A 16,120-nucleotide genomic window follows, 5' to 3' on the forward strand; every position below is an offset into this window, starting at 1 on the left:
AGACCCAACGAGAGCCATCGATTCGTCCAAAAATCAGCCAAAACGACTCGGATGTGACCGAGCTCTGATGTTTGGGCCCCGACGTCCCGGCTCGCCGGTTGTTTCCGGCGCGGCCGTGAACGCGTCGCGCCGCACGCGGCCCTTGCCGTCCCGCAGCACGTAGACGTGGACGGCGAAGGCTTCGCGGTCGAGGCGCGCGATGAGCCCCGCCGTCAGCCGCCCGACGGCGCTGTTGCAGAACCACGAGCTCAAAAAGCCGACCTTCGCGCGGCCGCCGGCGCGCGGCGCCGCGGCGCGCGGCCGGTGCCAGAGGGCCGACGCGTAGACGTCGCCCCAGTGCGTGAGCACGTCCGCGACGACGTCGCCGCCGGCGCCGGCGAAGGCGAGCTTCCAGTGGGGCTGGAACACGGGCACGACCGCCGCGTCCCAGGGGAACGGCGCCACGAGCGCGGACCGCCGCCGCAGCTCGCCGACGCGCGCGTCGGCGTCTGCGATAGACGCGTAGCCGTCGGGCAGGTCCAGCGCGAGGTGGACCCGGTCGTCGTCGTCGGCGCCCGCGGCGACGGCGACGTCCCAGGGGCACCGCGGGTCGTCGACGCCTTTTGACCGGCAGAAGGCGTTCGCCGCCGCCGCGTCGCCGCCGCCGCCGTAGAACGCCCGCGTCCCGTCGGCGAGCTCCACCTCGACGCCGCCCTCCCAGGCGCCGAGCGCCGGCGCGCCGCCGCCGTCGGCGGCGACGAGGTCCGACGCGCAGGCCCCGGCGGGCTCGACGCCGTAGAAGTCGCAGAAGGCCCGCGCCGCGCCGACGTCGGCGCCGCCGTCGTAGACGGCGCGGCCGCCGTCGCCGAGCCGCACCTCGACGGACGCGAGGCCGCCGCCGATTATGATGATAAGCCGCCGCCCCATCGTGGGGGCAGCGTCGGGTCGTTGACGCCGATACGGTCGCCACGCATTACTTACGGGCTGCCCCCCACAACCGTCCCCGCGCCGGCGCCAGCGCCGGTGGCGACGATGCAGGAGGTGGGCTCGTCCGGGTTCCGGAACATCAAGCCCATGACGCGCCACGAGCGGCGCGCCCAGAAGGACAAGGTCGCCCTGGAGAAGGAGCGCCTCATGAAGCGCACGGGCCTGAGCGCGAAGCAGTACCGCGAGAACGCGCCGAAGACGGCCATGGGCCTCATCGTCCCCGACCAGAACGCCGCGGGCTTCCTCAGCGACGCGGACCGCTTCCACACGGACGTCTCCGGCGAGGAATACTTAAGACGCCGCGCGAAGTACGAGGCGCAGCAGGCGACGTACGCGTCGAAGCGCGTGCTCCGCGTCAAGCGCGAGGAGGACCGCTGGGAGCTCATCCAGGCGCGGAAGAAGGAGGAGGAGCAGTACTGGGACGAGCAGCGCGCCGCGGGCGAGAAGGCGCGCAAGAACCACTCCTCCGTGCCCTACGACGCCATCACGCTCCGCTACAACGACGGCCTCGACGGCGAGCGGCTCCGCTTCCACGACGACAAGGTGCGCTACCGCGCCGCCGTGCGGTCGCGCAACCTCCAGCGCTGCGGCGACACGCGCACGGGCTACAACATCATCAACGGCAACGACCAGGCCCAGCTCGCGGTCCCGCCCGCGCCGCAGCCCGGCGACGAGCTCGCGACCCACATCTCCGCCATGCAGCGCGCCGCCGAGGCCGAGCGCGACGCCGAGTACAAGGTCCAGACCACGGCCGTCGACAGCGACGACTACTACCACAAGTAGCGCGGCGCGCCGCTGCCCCGGCGCCGCGCGGCGGCCTTAATGGCCCGCCTCGAGGCGACTTTGGAGTAGACGACGGGGCTGTTTCTCCCGCCGGGCGGGTGTTACTGGGCCCCCGGGAACGGGGCCCCCGGATTCCGGGTCGGGTCCTTCGGATCTCTTTCGGCCGCGGTCACCGGCGCGTGACGACGAGGGAGCCCCGGTTGCCGCGCGTGACCCGGAGGTCGGCGTCGGCGTAGAGGACGTCGACGTAGCCGACGACGGGCCGCGCGACCGTGTAGCGCTGGACGCCGCGCGGCTCCGGCGGCTCGAGGTCGATGCCCAAAGCGACGGACGCGAACCAGAGCCCGAGCCGCGAGCCCACGGACCGCCGCGGGAGGTGCGCGGCGCCGAAGAGGGCGCTCCAGGCCTCGGCGTCGCCGTCGTCGACGGGGTAGAGGTCGCCGCCGACGAACCAGACGTCGAGGCGGTGCGCCGCGTCGGGCGCGGCGTCGTGGGCCGGCGCGCAGAAGCCCCGCGTCACCAGCGCCCCGCGGAGGCCCGCCCCCCGCGCGTCGGCGACGGCGAAGCGCGTCTCGACGTCGTAGGACCGCACGTCCTTGGGGTCCACGGGGAGCTTCCGGTCGCGGATGCGGCGGCTCACGAGCGCGTCGGGCAGCGGCGGCGGATTTTTCAGCTTGCGGACGACGTTGCGGCACTCCTCGACCTCCACCACAACGTCCGCGGGCGCGAAGAGGCCGAAGGACATGCGGCCGAGCGCGTAGCGACACGCGCCGGCGTCGGTCTTCCCGACCTCGCCGGGGAATCGGGGCCGCGTCGCCGCGGTCCAGCGGCCCGTCGCGAGGCGCGCCACGAGCGCCTCGTCGCCGGAGGCCGGGTGCCACTCGCGCGCGAGGTCCGCCGCGGCGACGACGACGCGCCGGTCCCGGGGCTCGCCCTCGGCCGCGTCGAGCACCTCTAAAAGCCGCCGCTTCGCGAGGTCGACGGGCAGGCGGCTCAGGGCGTCGTCGAGCTTGGCGCCGTGGCGCCGCAGGGGGCGGCAGCTCTCGAGGGCCGAAACGCCGCCGCCGCCGCGGCCGAGGCAGCCGACGCCGCAGTCGCCCCCGCGCCGCAACTCGGGCGACGACTCGTCGAGCTCGAACGAGTCGCTCAGGGACATGGGCGCGCTCCCGCCGCTCGAGCTCCCGGAGTGGCTCGAGCTGTGCTCGGGGATGGTCTCGAGGCCCTCGACGTCCAGCGCCGCCGACGCGTCCAGCGCCCGCAGGTGCTCCTCCAAGTCCCAGGCCGACGCGACGCGCTCCTCGGCGCTCGACCCGGGGCCCGCGAGCTGGTTTTTGGAGGGGGCGAACATGGGTGCTTCTGGTGAGTGTTAATGGCCCGGGGATGGTGCTTCCGGGCTATGCGGCAAGGTGTTCAACAACTTCTTGCACACCATTGGCCGGTTCTTGGAGGAAAGCTATCTCTCTCTCTTCAACTCTCTCTCTCCATCCCAGGTCGACGATCACAGCTCGATCACCTCGATCACAGCTTCGGCTGCCATGAGGGCCGAAGCATGGAGAAGCTCTCTTTACACTTGGGTGGCGCGGCTCGATCAACTGGCGCCATGTCAAGGGCGGGTGCGCCTGAAGCGCGAGCTCGAGTTGCGTCCAGAGATGTGCGTGGTGACATGGCGCCGGTTGATCGGGCTGCGTGGCGCGGTCGCGAAGTCGGGCATTTTCGGATGCTCTCGAGGGCCGCGGCGCGACGCGATCCGGGCACGGGGCAGCGTGCTGGCTGGCGCGGAGCCTCGGGGTACATGTCTGGTGCCCTCGGGCTGCTCAGTCACTGGTTTGACTCGGGCGACGTGCGATGCGCGCGCGCGGCCGCGCGGGTGCGCGCGACGCGGTTTTAGCCCGAACGTGTCGGACCGACCCCTCGGCTCCTCTGGGCCAGCCCTCGTGGCAGGGCGCTCGCGGGGCGATGGCGGACGATCCCTGCTGCTGCGCGGGGCTGCCCGGACCGCTCACGGTCCGGGGGAGGGGCGTCGAGTCGGTCAAATCCGTCGCCCGAACCACTCTCGTTCGCAGCGAGTCGCAATCCAAATGATGCCGCTCCTTCGCCGATGGCAGCCCCCATGTGTGCGCTACGCGCAGTCCCAGGGATCTTGCACGCGGGGGCGCGCGCGCGGTGGTAGGCGCGCTCGACTAAATTTAATGCGTCCATGCCGTCTCCGCCCGAAATCAGCGGAACCAAATACATACAGCGAGCCGCCTAAATGCTCAATAAACCAATGTTTGACCCCCGCAAGTATCCCCCAACGTTGCGCACATCGCAGTGGTGCTTCGGCCCTCCTTCGGCTGCCCAACGTCCCGCCCCCATCCAGCACCGACGAAGGGCGCTGCCCGTCATGGGCCCCCGGCGGGCCCAGCAGGGCGCGGCGACGCGGGCCGGCAACGTGCTGGCGCCGACGCCGAGCGCCGAGCGGCCGACGACGGCGGACCTCTACTCCATGCCGTCGGCGCCGCCGGTCGCCGTGCCCCGCGTTGCCTGCCCGACCTGGAGCAGCCAGTACGAGTCGTCCGTCGAGACCTTCGAGAAGACGTCGGCGAAGAAGCGGGCGGCGCCGCGCGGCGGCCGGGCGGCCGGCCGCCGCGGCGGCCGCGGCCGCGGCCGCGGGCCCGCGGCGCCGCCGCCGCCGCGCGCGGCGGCGGCGCCGCCGCGGGGCCCGTCCGCGCCGTCGACGCCCGAGGCGCCGCCCGGCCGCTGGGACGCCGGCGCCATGGACGCGGAGCTCGCGCAGCTCCTCGCCGCGAGCGGCGCGCCGCCCCAGCGCCGGGAACCGCCGCCCGCCGCTGTGCCGCCGCCGCACCGGAAGCTCGAGGCGTCGAAGTCGGCGCCGCCGGGCGCCTTCCTCGCGCGCGCGTCGCACCTCTACGACCCGGGCCGCACGGCCCCGGACCTCATCGCCAAGAAGCACGCCGCCGGCGCCATGACGGGCGACTACTGGGACAAGCTGCTCCACTCGCACCACCGGGAAGCGTTCGACAAGGTGAAGCGGTGGAAGGCGGACCGGCAGGCCGCGCGCGACCGCGAGCTCGGCGGCCAGGCCCAGCTGCTGGCGTCGGCCCAGGCCCAGCTCCAGCGCCTCGGCGGCGACGACGACGGGCTCCGGGCCGTCCTCGCGGGGCTCGTCGCCGAGGTCGAGGCGCCGAAGAACGCCGCGCCGCGGCCCCGGCCCCAGCCGCAGCCGCCGCAGCCCAAGCCGCCGCGCCGCGCCAAGCCCCAAGCGAAGCCCCCGGCGAAGCCCCCGGCAAAAATCCCCCGGCGGCCGCGGGGCGACGCGCGCGCGAACAACGACGCGGCGCCGCTCGCGCCGCCGCCGCCCGAGCCGTTCGTCGAGCGGCCGAGCGCCGTCGAGGCGCGGCCGGCCCTCGCGACGCCCGCGGGAGAGCGGCCGAGCGCCGTCGAGGCGCGGCCGGCCCTCGCGACGCCCGCGGGCGAGCCCAAGGCCGCCGCGCGGAGCCGCGCGGCGACGCCCCACGGCGACGGCGGCGGCGGCCGGCGGAAGGTCTCCGGCGCGGAGCATCGGCCTCACGACGCGCCGCCGGGCGCCCACGACGCGCTCGCGTCGCCCGCGTCGCCCGGCGGCGCGTCGCCGGAGGGCGCGCCCGCGTCCGCCTGGGACTGGGGCTCCTGGAACGACGGCGTCGACGACGACGACGCGCGGCCCGCGTCGACGCGGCCGGGCGACCAGCCCGCGCGGCCGCGCGCGCCGACGCCGCACGGCGCGGCGCCGCCGGACGACGCGCCGGCGCCGTCCATCTCCTGGGCGTCGGGCGTCGACGGCGCGGCGCCCGACGACGACGACGACGACGACGACGACGACATGTGGTGGCCCGAGCCCGCGGCCCCGGCGGACGCGCCGCGCGCGGCGGCCGCCGGCGCCTTGAACGCCGCGAGCCAGCCGCCGTCCATCTGCCCGACGCCGAGCCGGAGCGTGCGCTTCGCGGCGGACGTCGGCGGCCCGGGCGGCGGCGGCGGCGACGACGAGGACGCGGCCATGGACGACTTCGACGCGTTCCTCGGCGCCTTCGCGGGCGAGCGCGAGCGGCAGCGGGCGGGGCTCTCCCTCCTAAAGCCGCACCCTTAGCGCAGGTCCTGGACGGCGCCGTACTTGGCGAGCGTCGCGACGATCTCGAAGCCCCCGTCCGGGAACGTCGTCCGAGCGACGACGGAGACCGGGTTCGCCGCGTCCGGCCTCTCGAGCACAAAGGCCGCGGAGCCGCCCCGGCCCTCGGCGCGCCCCAGGACGAAGCCCGCGGCCGCCGCGGCCTCGAGCGGCGCGCCGAGGCCCGCCGCGTCGAGGACGACGGCGACGTCCGCGATTTCGACGCCCGCGGCCGCGCAGGGCCGTTCGACGTTCGGCGCCGCGGCGGCGGCGGCGGCGGCGCCGGGCCCCGCGACGACGACGTCGACGGCGGCGCCGCAGGGCTCGAGGGACGGCGCGCCGACGACGCCGACGACGTCCCAGGGGTGGACCGCCGCGGCGACCGCGGCCGCGGCGACGCCGCGGCGCCGCGCGGGCCGGCCCGTCGCGTCGACCACCGTCGGCCGCGGCGGCAGGTGCCAGAGCCGCCCCCGCGACACCCAGCCGCCGTCGAGGGGCGCCGCGTCGCGGCCCTTGGTCCCGGGGTAGTGCAGCCCCGGGAAATCGTGGTGGTTCGTCGCGAGGGCCCCGCCGCCCGGCGCGTTCGCGTAGACGAAGGGCGCCCGCCGCCCCGTGTCGAAGAGGAAGCGGTCGACGTAGGCCGTCCAGAGGCCCCGGCGGAAGTCCCCCGCCACCCAGGCGTTGGTGAAGGACCAGCCGGGCACCGCGACGCGCGCAAACGCGTCGCCGGCCGGGCCCAGCGCGTCGTACCAGCGCCGGAACTCGAGCCAAAAGTCGCCGCGGACCGCGTGCGCGTAGGGCCCGAGCACGGGCGACATGAAAGGCTGCCCGGCGTTCAGCGCGTCCGACTCGCGGAGGTAGACCGCCGGGCTGAGCCAGTTCCGCTGGAAGACGACGCCCTCGGCCGCCGGGTACGCGGCCGCCGCGGCGCCGAGGAAGCGGGCCCAGCGCGCGTCGACGGTGACGTCGTCCTCGAAGAAGGCGCCCCAGGCGCAGGGCGACGGCGGCACCCAGGCCTCGAGGCGGTTCGCCGTCGCGCCGACGTTCGCGTCGCGCTCCCGCACCGCGTAGGGGCCGTGGGGCCACTCGAACGTCCGCGCGGCGGCGCCCGCCGCTTCGCCGCGGCCCCGGGGGCCGTCGACGTGCACCGTGAGCGGCACGGTCGCGCCGTCGTAGGCCGCGGCCGCGAGCGACCGCAGGAGCCGCAGGAGCGCCGCGGGCCGGTCGAGCGCGACGACGTGCACGGACAAATTTCCCCGCGCGCCGTCGCAGGGGCGCGGGTCGCGCGCGGGGCGCGTCTCCAACGGCCCCGCCGCGAAGAAGGGCAGCGACGCCGCCGTGAGGTTCGCGTAGCCGGCCGCGCCCGGCGCGCCGAGCACGAGCGCCGCGGCGTGCCAGCCCGGCGCCGCCGCGGCCACGCGGGCCGTCGCGGCGCACGCCGCCGCGGACGCCTCGCAGACGACGCGCCCCGGCGCGCCGTCGACCTGGAGCAGGACGTCGCGCCGCCCGCGGTGGTGTATCGTGAAGGCGAGGGTCGCGGTCTCGCCGGCGTCGACGGGCGCCGCGGCGACGTAGTCGACGACGGGCACGCCGCGGGGCACGAGCGACGACCAGTTGTCGTCATCGGCGGCGGCGAGCGCCAGCAAGGCGGCGGCGCGGCGCATGGCGCCATCATCTGCCCATATGGGGCTGCATCAGAAGCGCTAGCAGAGCGGCGGCTTGGCGCATGGCGCCATCATCCGCCCATGGGGCTGCATAGTTGCATCAGGGCTTGAAGGTCAAGAAGTTCGCTGCAGCTGCGAACGTCCAAACTCAAACGCTGGGGGCAGCTTAAACGCCTCGCGCCGCGCCGGGTCGGCGGCCCCGGGGTCGGTGCCCCCCGCCGGTTCGTCATGGGCGCCGGCGCGTCGAGCGACGGCGGCGAGCTCGAGCAGCTCGTGGCCTGCACCTACCTGCTGGGCCAGGCCCTGGCGTCCATGTCCTTTCCCGACATGTACCGCATCCAGGACTTCCACGCCGAGGACGCGCCGGCGCTGCGGTCGGCGCGGGGCCTCGCCGCGGACCGGGAGAACGCGGCGCGCGAGGCGGCGCAGCCCTTCGACTACGGCAGCCGCTTCAACGTCATGGTCTCCGGCGAGCGGATAGTGTTGGACGACGTCGCGCGCGAGAACCCGGACGGCTGGACGCCGCTCCACGCCTGCTGCCACAGCCACGCGACGACGACGGCGGCGTTGGCCATCGTCGAGGAGCTCGTGCGCAACCGGGCGAGCCTCGAGGCGCGCACGCGGCGGGGGCCCGGCGCGTACAACGCCGGGTGGACCCCTCTGCACATGGCCGCGGCCTACGGCGTCGAGCCCGTCGTCGCGGCGTTGTTGGACGCCGGCGCCGACGCGCGCTGCCGCAATTCGTTGAGCTGGACGCCCCTCCACGAGGCCTGCCACCGGGGCTTCGAGCCCATCGTCCGCCGGCTGTTGGCGGCGCCGGGCGCCGCGGCGGACCTGGGCCACGTGCCCGACGGCGACGCCGCGCGGCGCTTTCCGTTCGCGCGGCCGCCGCCCCAGTCCTGCCTCGGCGAGGCCGCGCGCTGCGGCTTCAAGGACATCGCGGTGTTGCTATTGGAAGCGGGCGCGCCGAAGGATCTCGCGAACGGCATCGGGTGGACGCCGCTCCACGAGGCCGCGTTCTACAACCACGTCGACGTCGTGCGGTCCCTGCTCGTCTACGGCGCCGACGCGACGCTGCGCGACGCCCAGGACGCGTTGGCCTACCACGTCGCGTCGCTCGGCAGCGTCCGCGACGTGTTGGAGGAGATGGGCGGCGAGCTGTGTGGAAATCAAATCTTCAACCCGACTTCAATGTGCGCGTAATCGACCGATTTGGACCAGACTCTTTCGCCGTGCTTCGAGAACTCGACGAGAGCAACCGATTCGTCCAAAAATCAGCCGAATCGACGTCGATTTGATTGAGATAGAGAGTTCTGAAGTTTGGTCAGGACCCCCCAAACCAGTGGTTGATTTCCACACAGGCGGCGAGGGCGCGGCCGCGCCGCGCGCGGACCGCGACCGCATCGCCTTCGTCTTCGGCGATGCGGAGGACCCGGCGAGCCGCGTCGGCGTCGCCGGCGACGCGCCGCTGCTCGCCGAGGGCAAGGACGACGACGCGCCGTCGGGCGCGGCCGCGTCCGCCGTCGACTTCGCGCGGCGCCGCGAGGCCGAGGACGAGACGGAGACGGCGCCGGCCTTCCTCCACCGGGGCGAGAAGCTCGGCGAGCTGCCCGCCCTGTCGCCGACGAAGCGATCCGGCGCGGCCGCGGACGCGCGGCGCCTGTCGGAGGCCGCGTCGTCCGCGGACCGGCGGCGCCTGTCGCCCGGCGCGGCGCCCGCGCCGGCGCCCGACGCGTCCACGCCGGCCCGCGGCGGGCTGGCCGCCGCGCCGCCCGGCGCGCCGGAGGAGTTCCTCTGCGCGATCTCGCGGCGCGTGCTCAAGGAGCCGCTGGCGTCGCCGTACGGCCACGTCTTCGAGGCCAAGGTCATCCGCGCGTGGTTCGCGAAGAACGGCTCCATCTGCCCGCTCACGGGCCAGCCCCTCGTCGAGTCCGAGCTCAAGATCCACGACGCGCTCAAGACGAAGATCACGAACTGGGAGGTCACGAGGACGCTCGCGTCCGTCTCCGCCGCGTCGCCCGAGCCGCCGGCGAAGGAGACGGCCCACCAGCACGACGACGACCTCTACGACTTCTGAGAACCGAAACCCGCCCACTCGCATTTACCTGTCGTGTCCCTCGCGTCGGGCGGGCCGGGGCGCGCGCGCGGGCGAATCGGACTCGGGACCCCCGGCCAGCGACAAAATCTCCACTGCGGCCCCGGGGTCCCGGCGTCCTCCCGGACCGGCCGTGCTCGGCGCCTCGCACGACGCCACCAGATCCTGACGGCATGGCATCGCTGCTGAACGACGGCGACGACGAGGCGCCCGTGCCGCAGGAGCAGCGCGCCGCGCTGCGGGAGGCCATCCGGGACTGCTACCGGGAGAACAACGCGGCGAAGCTCGGCGACGGCAGCGTCGACGAGCTGTTGGCCAAGTACGTGGGCCAGGAGCACCTCTTACTGCGGCGCGTGCGGCACCGCTACGGCCTCGTCTGCCTGCGCGGGCGCCTCGCGAAGCGGTCGAGCGCCGCGGCGAGCGACTGGCGGGACGTCGAAGTCGCGGTTCGCGCGGACGGCGAGCTCCGGTGGGCGGACGACGGCGGCGCGAGCGGGCGCCTCGACGCGCGGCGCTGCGCCGTCGACGCCTGGGGCGAGAAGCTCGCCGGGCGGCCCTGGGCCTTCGCCGTGTTCTCGGTCGACGGCGGCGACGGCGGCGGGCGCCTCGTGCTCGCCGCCGCGTCCGAGGCCGAGCGCGATGCCTGGGTCGCCGAGCTCGAGGCGACGGCGCGGTTCTTCGCGCGCCTCGACCGCGAGCGGGCCTACCAGCGCGAGGAGGAGAGCTTGGTGCGGAGCGCCGTCGACGACTCCGCGCGGACCTTAGAAGCCGACCAAAGACGCCTGGAGGAGCTCGAGCGCCTCGAGGACCTCGAGACGCGGCGGGGCCTCGCGGCGTCGGAGCTCGCCGACGAGGAGCGGCGGCGCGCGTCGGCGTTGCCGGACGCGCGCGCGATGCTCGAGTCCGCGCTCGACGACGCGCTCCGACACGCGACGGAGGCGAACGCGCTCGAGACGCGGCGCAAGCACCGGAAGGCCCACGACGCCTACGCGCGCGCCGTCGCCGCCTTCGTCGCGGCGAAGCGCCACATCGTCGACATGCCCGCGGACGCGCGGCCCGAGCGCGACGTCATGGACATGATCGACTCGGGCTCCTTGCAGTGCCGCCAGGCGGCGGACGCGTGCCGCGCGCGCGGGTCCCGGGGCGGCGGGCCGGCGGCGCCCGGCGACGCGCCGGCGGCGCCGGACCCCTTCGCCGCGCCGGGCGCGCTCCTCGACGCGCCGCGCCGCGTCCCGCCGAGCGTCGAGAAGCTCATCCTCGACGCGGACGACGTCTAGGCTCCTCCCCTGTGCTTTAGAACACCCCAAATATCATCGCGGGCCCCCCTCGGCGGCCTCGATGTCGGCGAGCCGGTCCCGGAGCCCGGCGAAGGCGACGTCGACGGCGCCCGGCCCGCCGACGCCGTCGCAGAGGGCCGCGTAGCGCGCGCGCGCGGCGTCGTCGCCGCTCTCGACGGCGTCGGCGTTCGCGAGCCAGTGGCCGTTCTCGCCGTCGTTGGCGAGGTGGTCCGTCGCGAGGCGCGCCTCGCGCCGCTGGTCCGCGGCGCGCGTGACCATCTCGGATCGCCAGTCCGCGAAGGGCGGCAGCTCAAAATGCAAGATCGCGAGGCCGTCGGCGACGAGGTTCGACGCGTCGAAGGCGTCCGGGCTGTTGGCCGCGTCCTCGAGCCCCGCGCCGTCGGCGGCGACGCGGCCCCGGTGGCTGCCCGAGTCGCGGTCGATGAAGTCGTCGCCGCCCGGGAACGCGATCTTCTGCTTCTCCCAGAACCCCTCGGGCTGCGACGCGCGGAGCGGCGCGTGCCAGTGCAGGTTGTACATGTAGTTGAGGACGTAGAGCCCCTCGGGCGCCTCGTCGCGCAACGACGCGGCCTCCAAAACGAATTTCGGCGCGCGGAACTTTGGGTTCCGCGCGAGGCCGCCCGCGGCGTCGCCGCCGCAGGCCGCCCCGACGAGGGGAATGCGCAGCTTGCGGCCCCGCGCCGCGACCCGAACGTCGTCGAAGGCCGCGCGGATCGCCGCCGGCGACGCGTCGAAGCCCCAGGACCCGTCGCCGCGGGGCACGCGCGCGACGAGGAACTCGTCCGCGTCGAGGGGCACGAGGAAGTCGTAGCCGCCGCCCATGGCCGCGCCGCGCATGAGGTCCGTCATGGTCTCGTCGGCCTCGCGGTGCGCGCCGTCGACGCGGTAGCACGTCGCGCCCGCGCCCGCCGCGGCCTCGACGGCCGCGACGACGCCGGCCCGCGCGGACCGGTGGTCGACCACGGTGACGCGGTCCATCCCAAAAACGCCGCCGTGGTGCCGGAGCCAATCATCGAAAAGCCGGAACTCGTCGCGCTGCTTCAGGAAGACGGCGACGCGCGCGCCGGGTCGAGGCGCGGGCAGGGCCTTGTACTCCAGCGCGAACGCCATATCCGCGGCGCCGACGCGATGGCCGCAGTGCGCGCCCACGCGCTGGCCGTCGCGCGTCACGACGAAGCCACAGTCCGCGCCGGGCTCGAAGGCCGTGGCGAAGGCGACCTCGCCGCCCCGCGCGAGGTCTCCGAGGCCGACGGCGCCGCGCGCGCGGCCCGCCGTCGCGGCGCGCCGCGCCGCGAGGACGCGGCCCGCGGCCGCGGGCGCCGCGAGCGCGACGTGGCGCCGCGTCGCTATGCCGCGCCAGGCGTCGCCCGCGGCCACGTCCCAGAGCGCGAGGTCGACTTCGGTCCCGAGGCGCTCGAAGGCGTCGCAAAAAAAGACGGTCCGCGGCGGCAGGTGCGCCGCGCCGACGCCCGCCTGCACGAGCAGCGCGACGAGCTCGGCCCCGAGGAGGTCCAAATTCGAGCCGACGCCCGAGAAGAGGGAGCCGCTGAGCTGCACGAAGGTCACGGCCGGCGCGCCTTCTTTGGGCGCGCCGCCCGCGTCGAAGGCCGCGCCCGCGGTGCCCTCGACAGCGACGAGCACGAGGCGCCGGAAGAGCGTCGGCGCGCCGCGCCAGAGCGACTCGCGGAGCACGAGCGCCGCGCGGGCCGCCGCGCCGCCGCGCGCGCACGCGAGCGCGACCCAGGCCCCGCGGCCGTCGGTCGCGTCCGCGGCGGCCGCGACGCCGGCCGCGTGCCGGAGGAACGCCGCGGCCGACCCTGCCTGCATGCCCGCGGCGTCTTCTAGAGTTGGCAAAAAGGCGCTTCGCTGGGACGGATCGGCGCCGGCGAGGGCCAAAGCGCGCGACGCGACGGCGCGCGGCGCCTCGCCGAGGCCGTACTCGACCGTGACGCTCTTCTCCCAGCCCCACTGGAACGTCATCGCCGTCTGGATGTCCTCGCCGGACGCCAGCATGGTCGACGCTGCCAGCCACCGCACGATGGCCGCAAGGCTGGGCGCCATGCCGCTGGGCTGCCCACGTTGAAGTCAACCATGCTTCGCAGCGAGCCTGCGTTTCGCGCGCCGCTGCCCGCGACCGCAGCGCATCCCGCCGCGGCCGCACGCGCCACCATGGGCGACTGGGGCCTCGAGGACAAGTTCCTGCGGAAGAACATCCCCGGGCGCTACGAGCACTGGGACAAGGACAGCGACGAGGAGGGCGGCGGCCGCGCGGACTCGCTCGGCGGCTCCGAGGACGAGGAGAGCGAGGACGACGACCCCATCCCGGACCTGCCCGGCCCCATGGACGACCCCGAGCCCCTGCGCTACGGCGAGGCGCCCGACGCGCGGAAGATGCCCGGCAACAAGGGCATCCTCGCGCAGCACCGCTACTTCAAGAAGATGCAGTACGCCGAGCGCGTGGAACTCGCGGAGGAGCGCGAGCGGAAGCTCCTCGACGTCGCCCGGGGCAGGCTGCGGGACCCGGACGCGCCGCCGCCGCCGCCCGTGCAGCTCACGGAGCGGCAGCGCGAGGCCATGGCCGAGCTCCGGGAGGCCGGCGGCGGCGGCGGCGACGACGACGACGACGACAGCGACGACGACGACGACGAGTTCCTCGAGGAGTACCGGAAGATGCGCATCGCCGCCCTGCGGTCCGTCCAGGGCATGCCCACCTTCGGCGCCTTCAAGGTCAACTGCAGCAAGGAGGAGTACCTCCAGGCGCTCGACGTCGACGCCAGGACGCTCGTCGTCGTGCATCTGTACGAGCCGACGTTCCCCAAGTGCCGCCGCGTGAACCAGTGCCTCGACGTCCTCGCCGGCCGCCGCCGCGAGATCTCCTTCGTCGGCATGCGCCTCAGCGAGGCCGGCGACGCCTGCGCGGGCTGGGACAGCGAGGTCTTCCCCGTCCTCGTCGTCTACCGCGCGGGCTCCGTCGTCGAGACCTTCTTCCAGGTCGGCAAGGACATCGGCGCGACCTTCGACTACGCGGACATCGAGTCCCTGCTCGACACGTGCCCGGCCTTCCACGAGACGCCGGGGGGCGTCAAGCCCGCGACGAAGGCGCAGATGTTCACGATCGCCGCGGACGCGCCCGTGTCCCTCTTCCACGAGGGCTCCTACGACGACGCCAAGTTCCAGAAGGTGAAGAAGTAAGTTTGGTATGTTGAGAAGCCTGAGGGCTGGTCCGAGTTATTTTTAAAAGGGCAGGTTTACGCTCCCGACGACGTCGCGGACGTCCGCCGCGCCGCTCCGGAGCGCGCGGAACACGGTCAGGCGGCCGCCGTCGAGGCGGAGCACGAACTTGGAGCCGGAGGCGCCGTTCGCGAGCGCGACGTCGACGCGGTCGCCCCGGAGGTCGAACTCGTAGCTCGGCAGGGGCACGAGGCGCGTCGCCGACGCGCGGCCGATGGACGCCAGGTCGTCGTCGTCCGCGCGCGTCTCCTCGTCCCAGGGGCTCTCGGGCCGCGCGGCCGCGCGCGGCGGCGGCGGCGGCGGCGGCGACGGCGCGCGCGGCGGCGGCGGCGCGGCGCGCGGCGACGGCGCCGGCGGCGCCGTGCCGAAGAGCGCGTGGAGGGGCGGCGCCGGCGCCGGCGGCGCCGGCGCCGGCGCCGGCGCGTCGCCCGGCGGCGCGCCCTCGCGCGCGCGGCGCCGCGTCGTCGCGCCGTCCGCGCCCCCCAGCACCTCGGCCTTGCGCTTCTCGCGCGCCTCGCGCTCCAGCGCCGCCTCGGCCGCGTCCGCCGCCCGGCTCGCGTCGCAGGTGGCCTTGTGGCGGTCGAGCGCCTGCTTGTCGGCCGCGAAGCAGTGGCAGCCGTTGCAGCTGTGGGCCCAGAGCGCGGCCGTCGTCTCGTGGAGCTCCAGATCCTCCGTGTCGCCGTCGAGCTCGCTCCCCACGTAGACGGCGCGGTAGAGGCCCGCGGGCTTGCCCTTGGCGTTGACGAACTCCGACTCCTTCGCGCTGAGCCAGCCGGCCACGAAACCGAGCTGCGCGTTCACGGAACCGTCGACGCCCGCGACGGACCGCACGACCCAGCGGAAGAGGTAGCGGGAGCCCTGCGTGCGCCACTCGCGGTCGACGACGTACTTACTGGGGGCCGGGATGATGGACCGCGGCGCGAGCTTGCCCGCGTCCTTGACGGCCGTGGGGCTCAGCGCGAAGCTCTGCTGCGTCGCCGTCGGCGACGGGGGCGCGAGGGCCACGTTCATGCGCTTCGGGTGCGCCTGCTTGCGCTTCGACGGCGTGCGGCCCAGCATCGTGCGCGCGGCGCGGCAGTGGCGAGGGCGGCGGGCGTATCTCAAGCCGAAGCCGTCGAAGCAGGCCGATGGCCGCGCTTTTTGCTGTGTGTTGAAAACAGCATTGCTCAAGGTTCGAGCTTCTGGCGCCCTCGTGATTCGCGGGCTGCCTCGACGACGCCGGCGGCTCCGTCCCCGACGCGACGATGCTCACGGAGGAGCTCAAGGACGACGCGTCGTCGCTCAAGGACGGCGCGTCGTCGCTCGAGGACGGCGCGCCGCCGGCCGACGACGCGGCGGACCGCGGCTCCGAGTTCTTCCGGGGCAGCTTCGAGGACGGGGGCTTCCCCGGCGCCCCGGCGAAGGCGCCGTCGGAGGAGCTCGACTTCGCGCCGGCGTGGGTACGCGACTCGCTCGTCGACGCGCTGCCCGTGCAGTACGGCCAGGCGCCGCCCGCGGCCGCCGCCGCGGCGCCGCCGCCGCCGCCGCCGCGCGACGCCGCGGGCAACAAGGTCCGCGGGCTGCACCCCGGCCCGTCGCTGACCGAGAGCGGCTTCGAGCGCAAGATCGCGGCCGCCTTCCCGCCGCCGCAGCCCCTGGGCGACAACGGCTTCACGGAGAACCAGCGGCGGCGCATGGAGCAGCGGACCGTCGGCACGTACCTCCAGCACACGACGGCCATGTCGACGATCAGCCTCGGGCCCGCCGCGGCGCCGCCGCCGCCGTCGTCGCGGCCGCCGCAGCCCCAGCGCGAGAAGCCCTGCGCCCGCTTCGCGCCGGGCTGCGCGCTCATGTGAATCGTAAGGCGCCGAAACCTTGCCAGCGCCGCGTTCCCGACACATCCCCGGTCTTAGGCGGCCGCGTCCCGCGGCGTCAGTCGTCCCCGAGGGCCTGGGCCTTC

The 16,120-nt window shown here is 75.0% G+C and overlaps 5 protein-coding genes across 5 annotated transcripts; 4 read left to right on the top strand and 1 right to left on the bottom strand.

The window, feature by feature from the left end:
* Positions 1-1,811: 1,811 nt before the first annotated feature.
* Positions 1,812-3,128, bottom strand: AURANDRAFT_70616 (expressed protein; the record flags this gene model as incomplete). Its single annotated transcript, XM_009034289.1, has 1 exon — positions 1,812-3,128. A coding segment is annotated over one exon (1,278 nt), but the record flags the coding sequence as incomplete, so codon positions are not given.
* Positions 3,129-4,132: 1,004 nt separating this feature from the next.
* Positions 4,133-5,875, top strand: AURANDRAFT_60920 (hypothetical protein; the record flags this gene model as incomplete). The annotated part of the gene is made up of 1 exon (XM_009034214.1): positions 4,133-5,875. The coding sequence occupies one exon, from the start codon at positions 4,133-4,135 to the stop codon at positions 5,873-5,875; it is 1,743 nt and encodes a 580-aa protein (XP_009032462.1).
* A 1,910-nt stretch (positions 5,876-7,785) lies between these two features.
* On the top strand, positions 7,786-10,964 carry AURANDRAFT_70617 (hypothetical protein; the record flags this gene model as incomplete). Its single annotated transcript, XM_009034215.1, has 3 exons — positions 7,786-8,719; positions 8,919-9,538; positions 9,874-10,964. Coding segments are annotated over 3 exons (2,630 nt in total), but the record flags the coding sequence as incomplete, so codon positions are not given.
* Positions 10,965-13,041: 2,077 nt separating this feature from the next.
* On the top strand, positions 13,042-14,142 carry AURANDRAFT_60922 (hypothetical protein; the record flags this gene model as incomplete). Its single annotated transcript, XM_009034216.1, has 1 exon — positions 13,042-14,142. One exon carries the CDS (start codon positions 13,042-13,044, stop codon positions 14,140-14,142), a length of 1,101 nt encoding a protein of 366 aa, XP_009032464.1.
* Positions 14,143-15,425: 1,283 nt separating this feature from the next.
* On the top strand, positions 15,426-16,016 carry AURANDRAFT_60923 (hypothetical protein; the record flags this gene model as incomplete). Its single annotated transcript, XM_009034217.1, has 1 exon — positions 15,426-16,016. One exon carries the CDS (start codon positions 15,426-15,428, stop codon positions 16,014-16,016), a length of 591 nt encoding a protein of 196 aa, XP_009032465.1.
* Positions 16,017-16,120: the final 104 nt, after the last annotated feature.

The sequence above is a fragment of the Aureococcus anophagefferens genome, assembly GCF_000186865.1.
Source record: "Aureococcus anophagefferens unplaced genomic scaffold AURANscaffold_1, whole genome shotgun sequence".
NCBI lineage: Eukaryota > Pelagophyceae > Pelagomonadales > Pelagomonadaceae > Aureococcus > Aureococcus anophagefferens.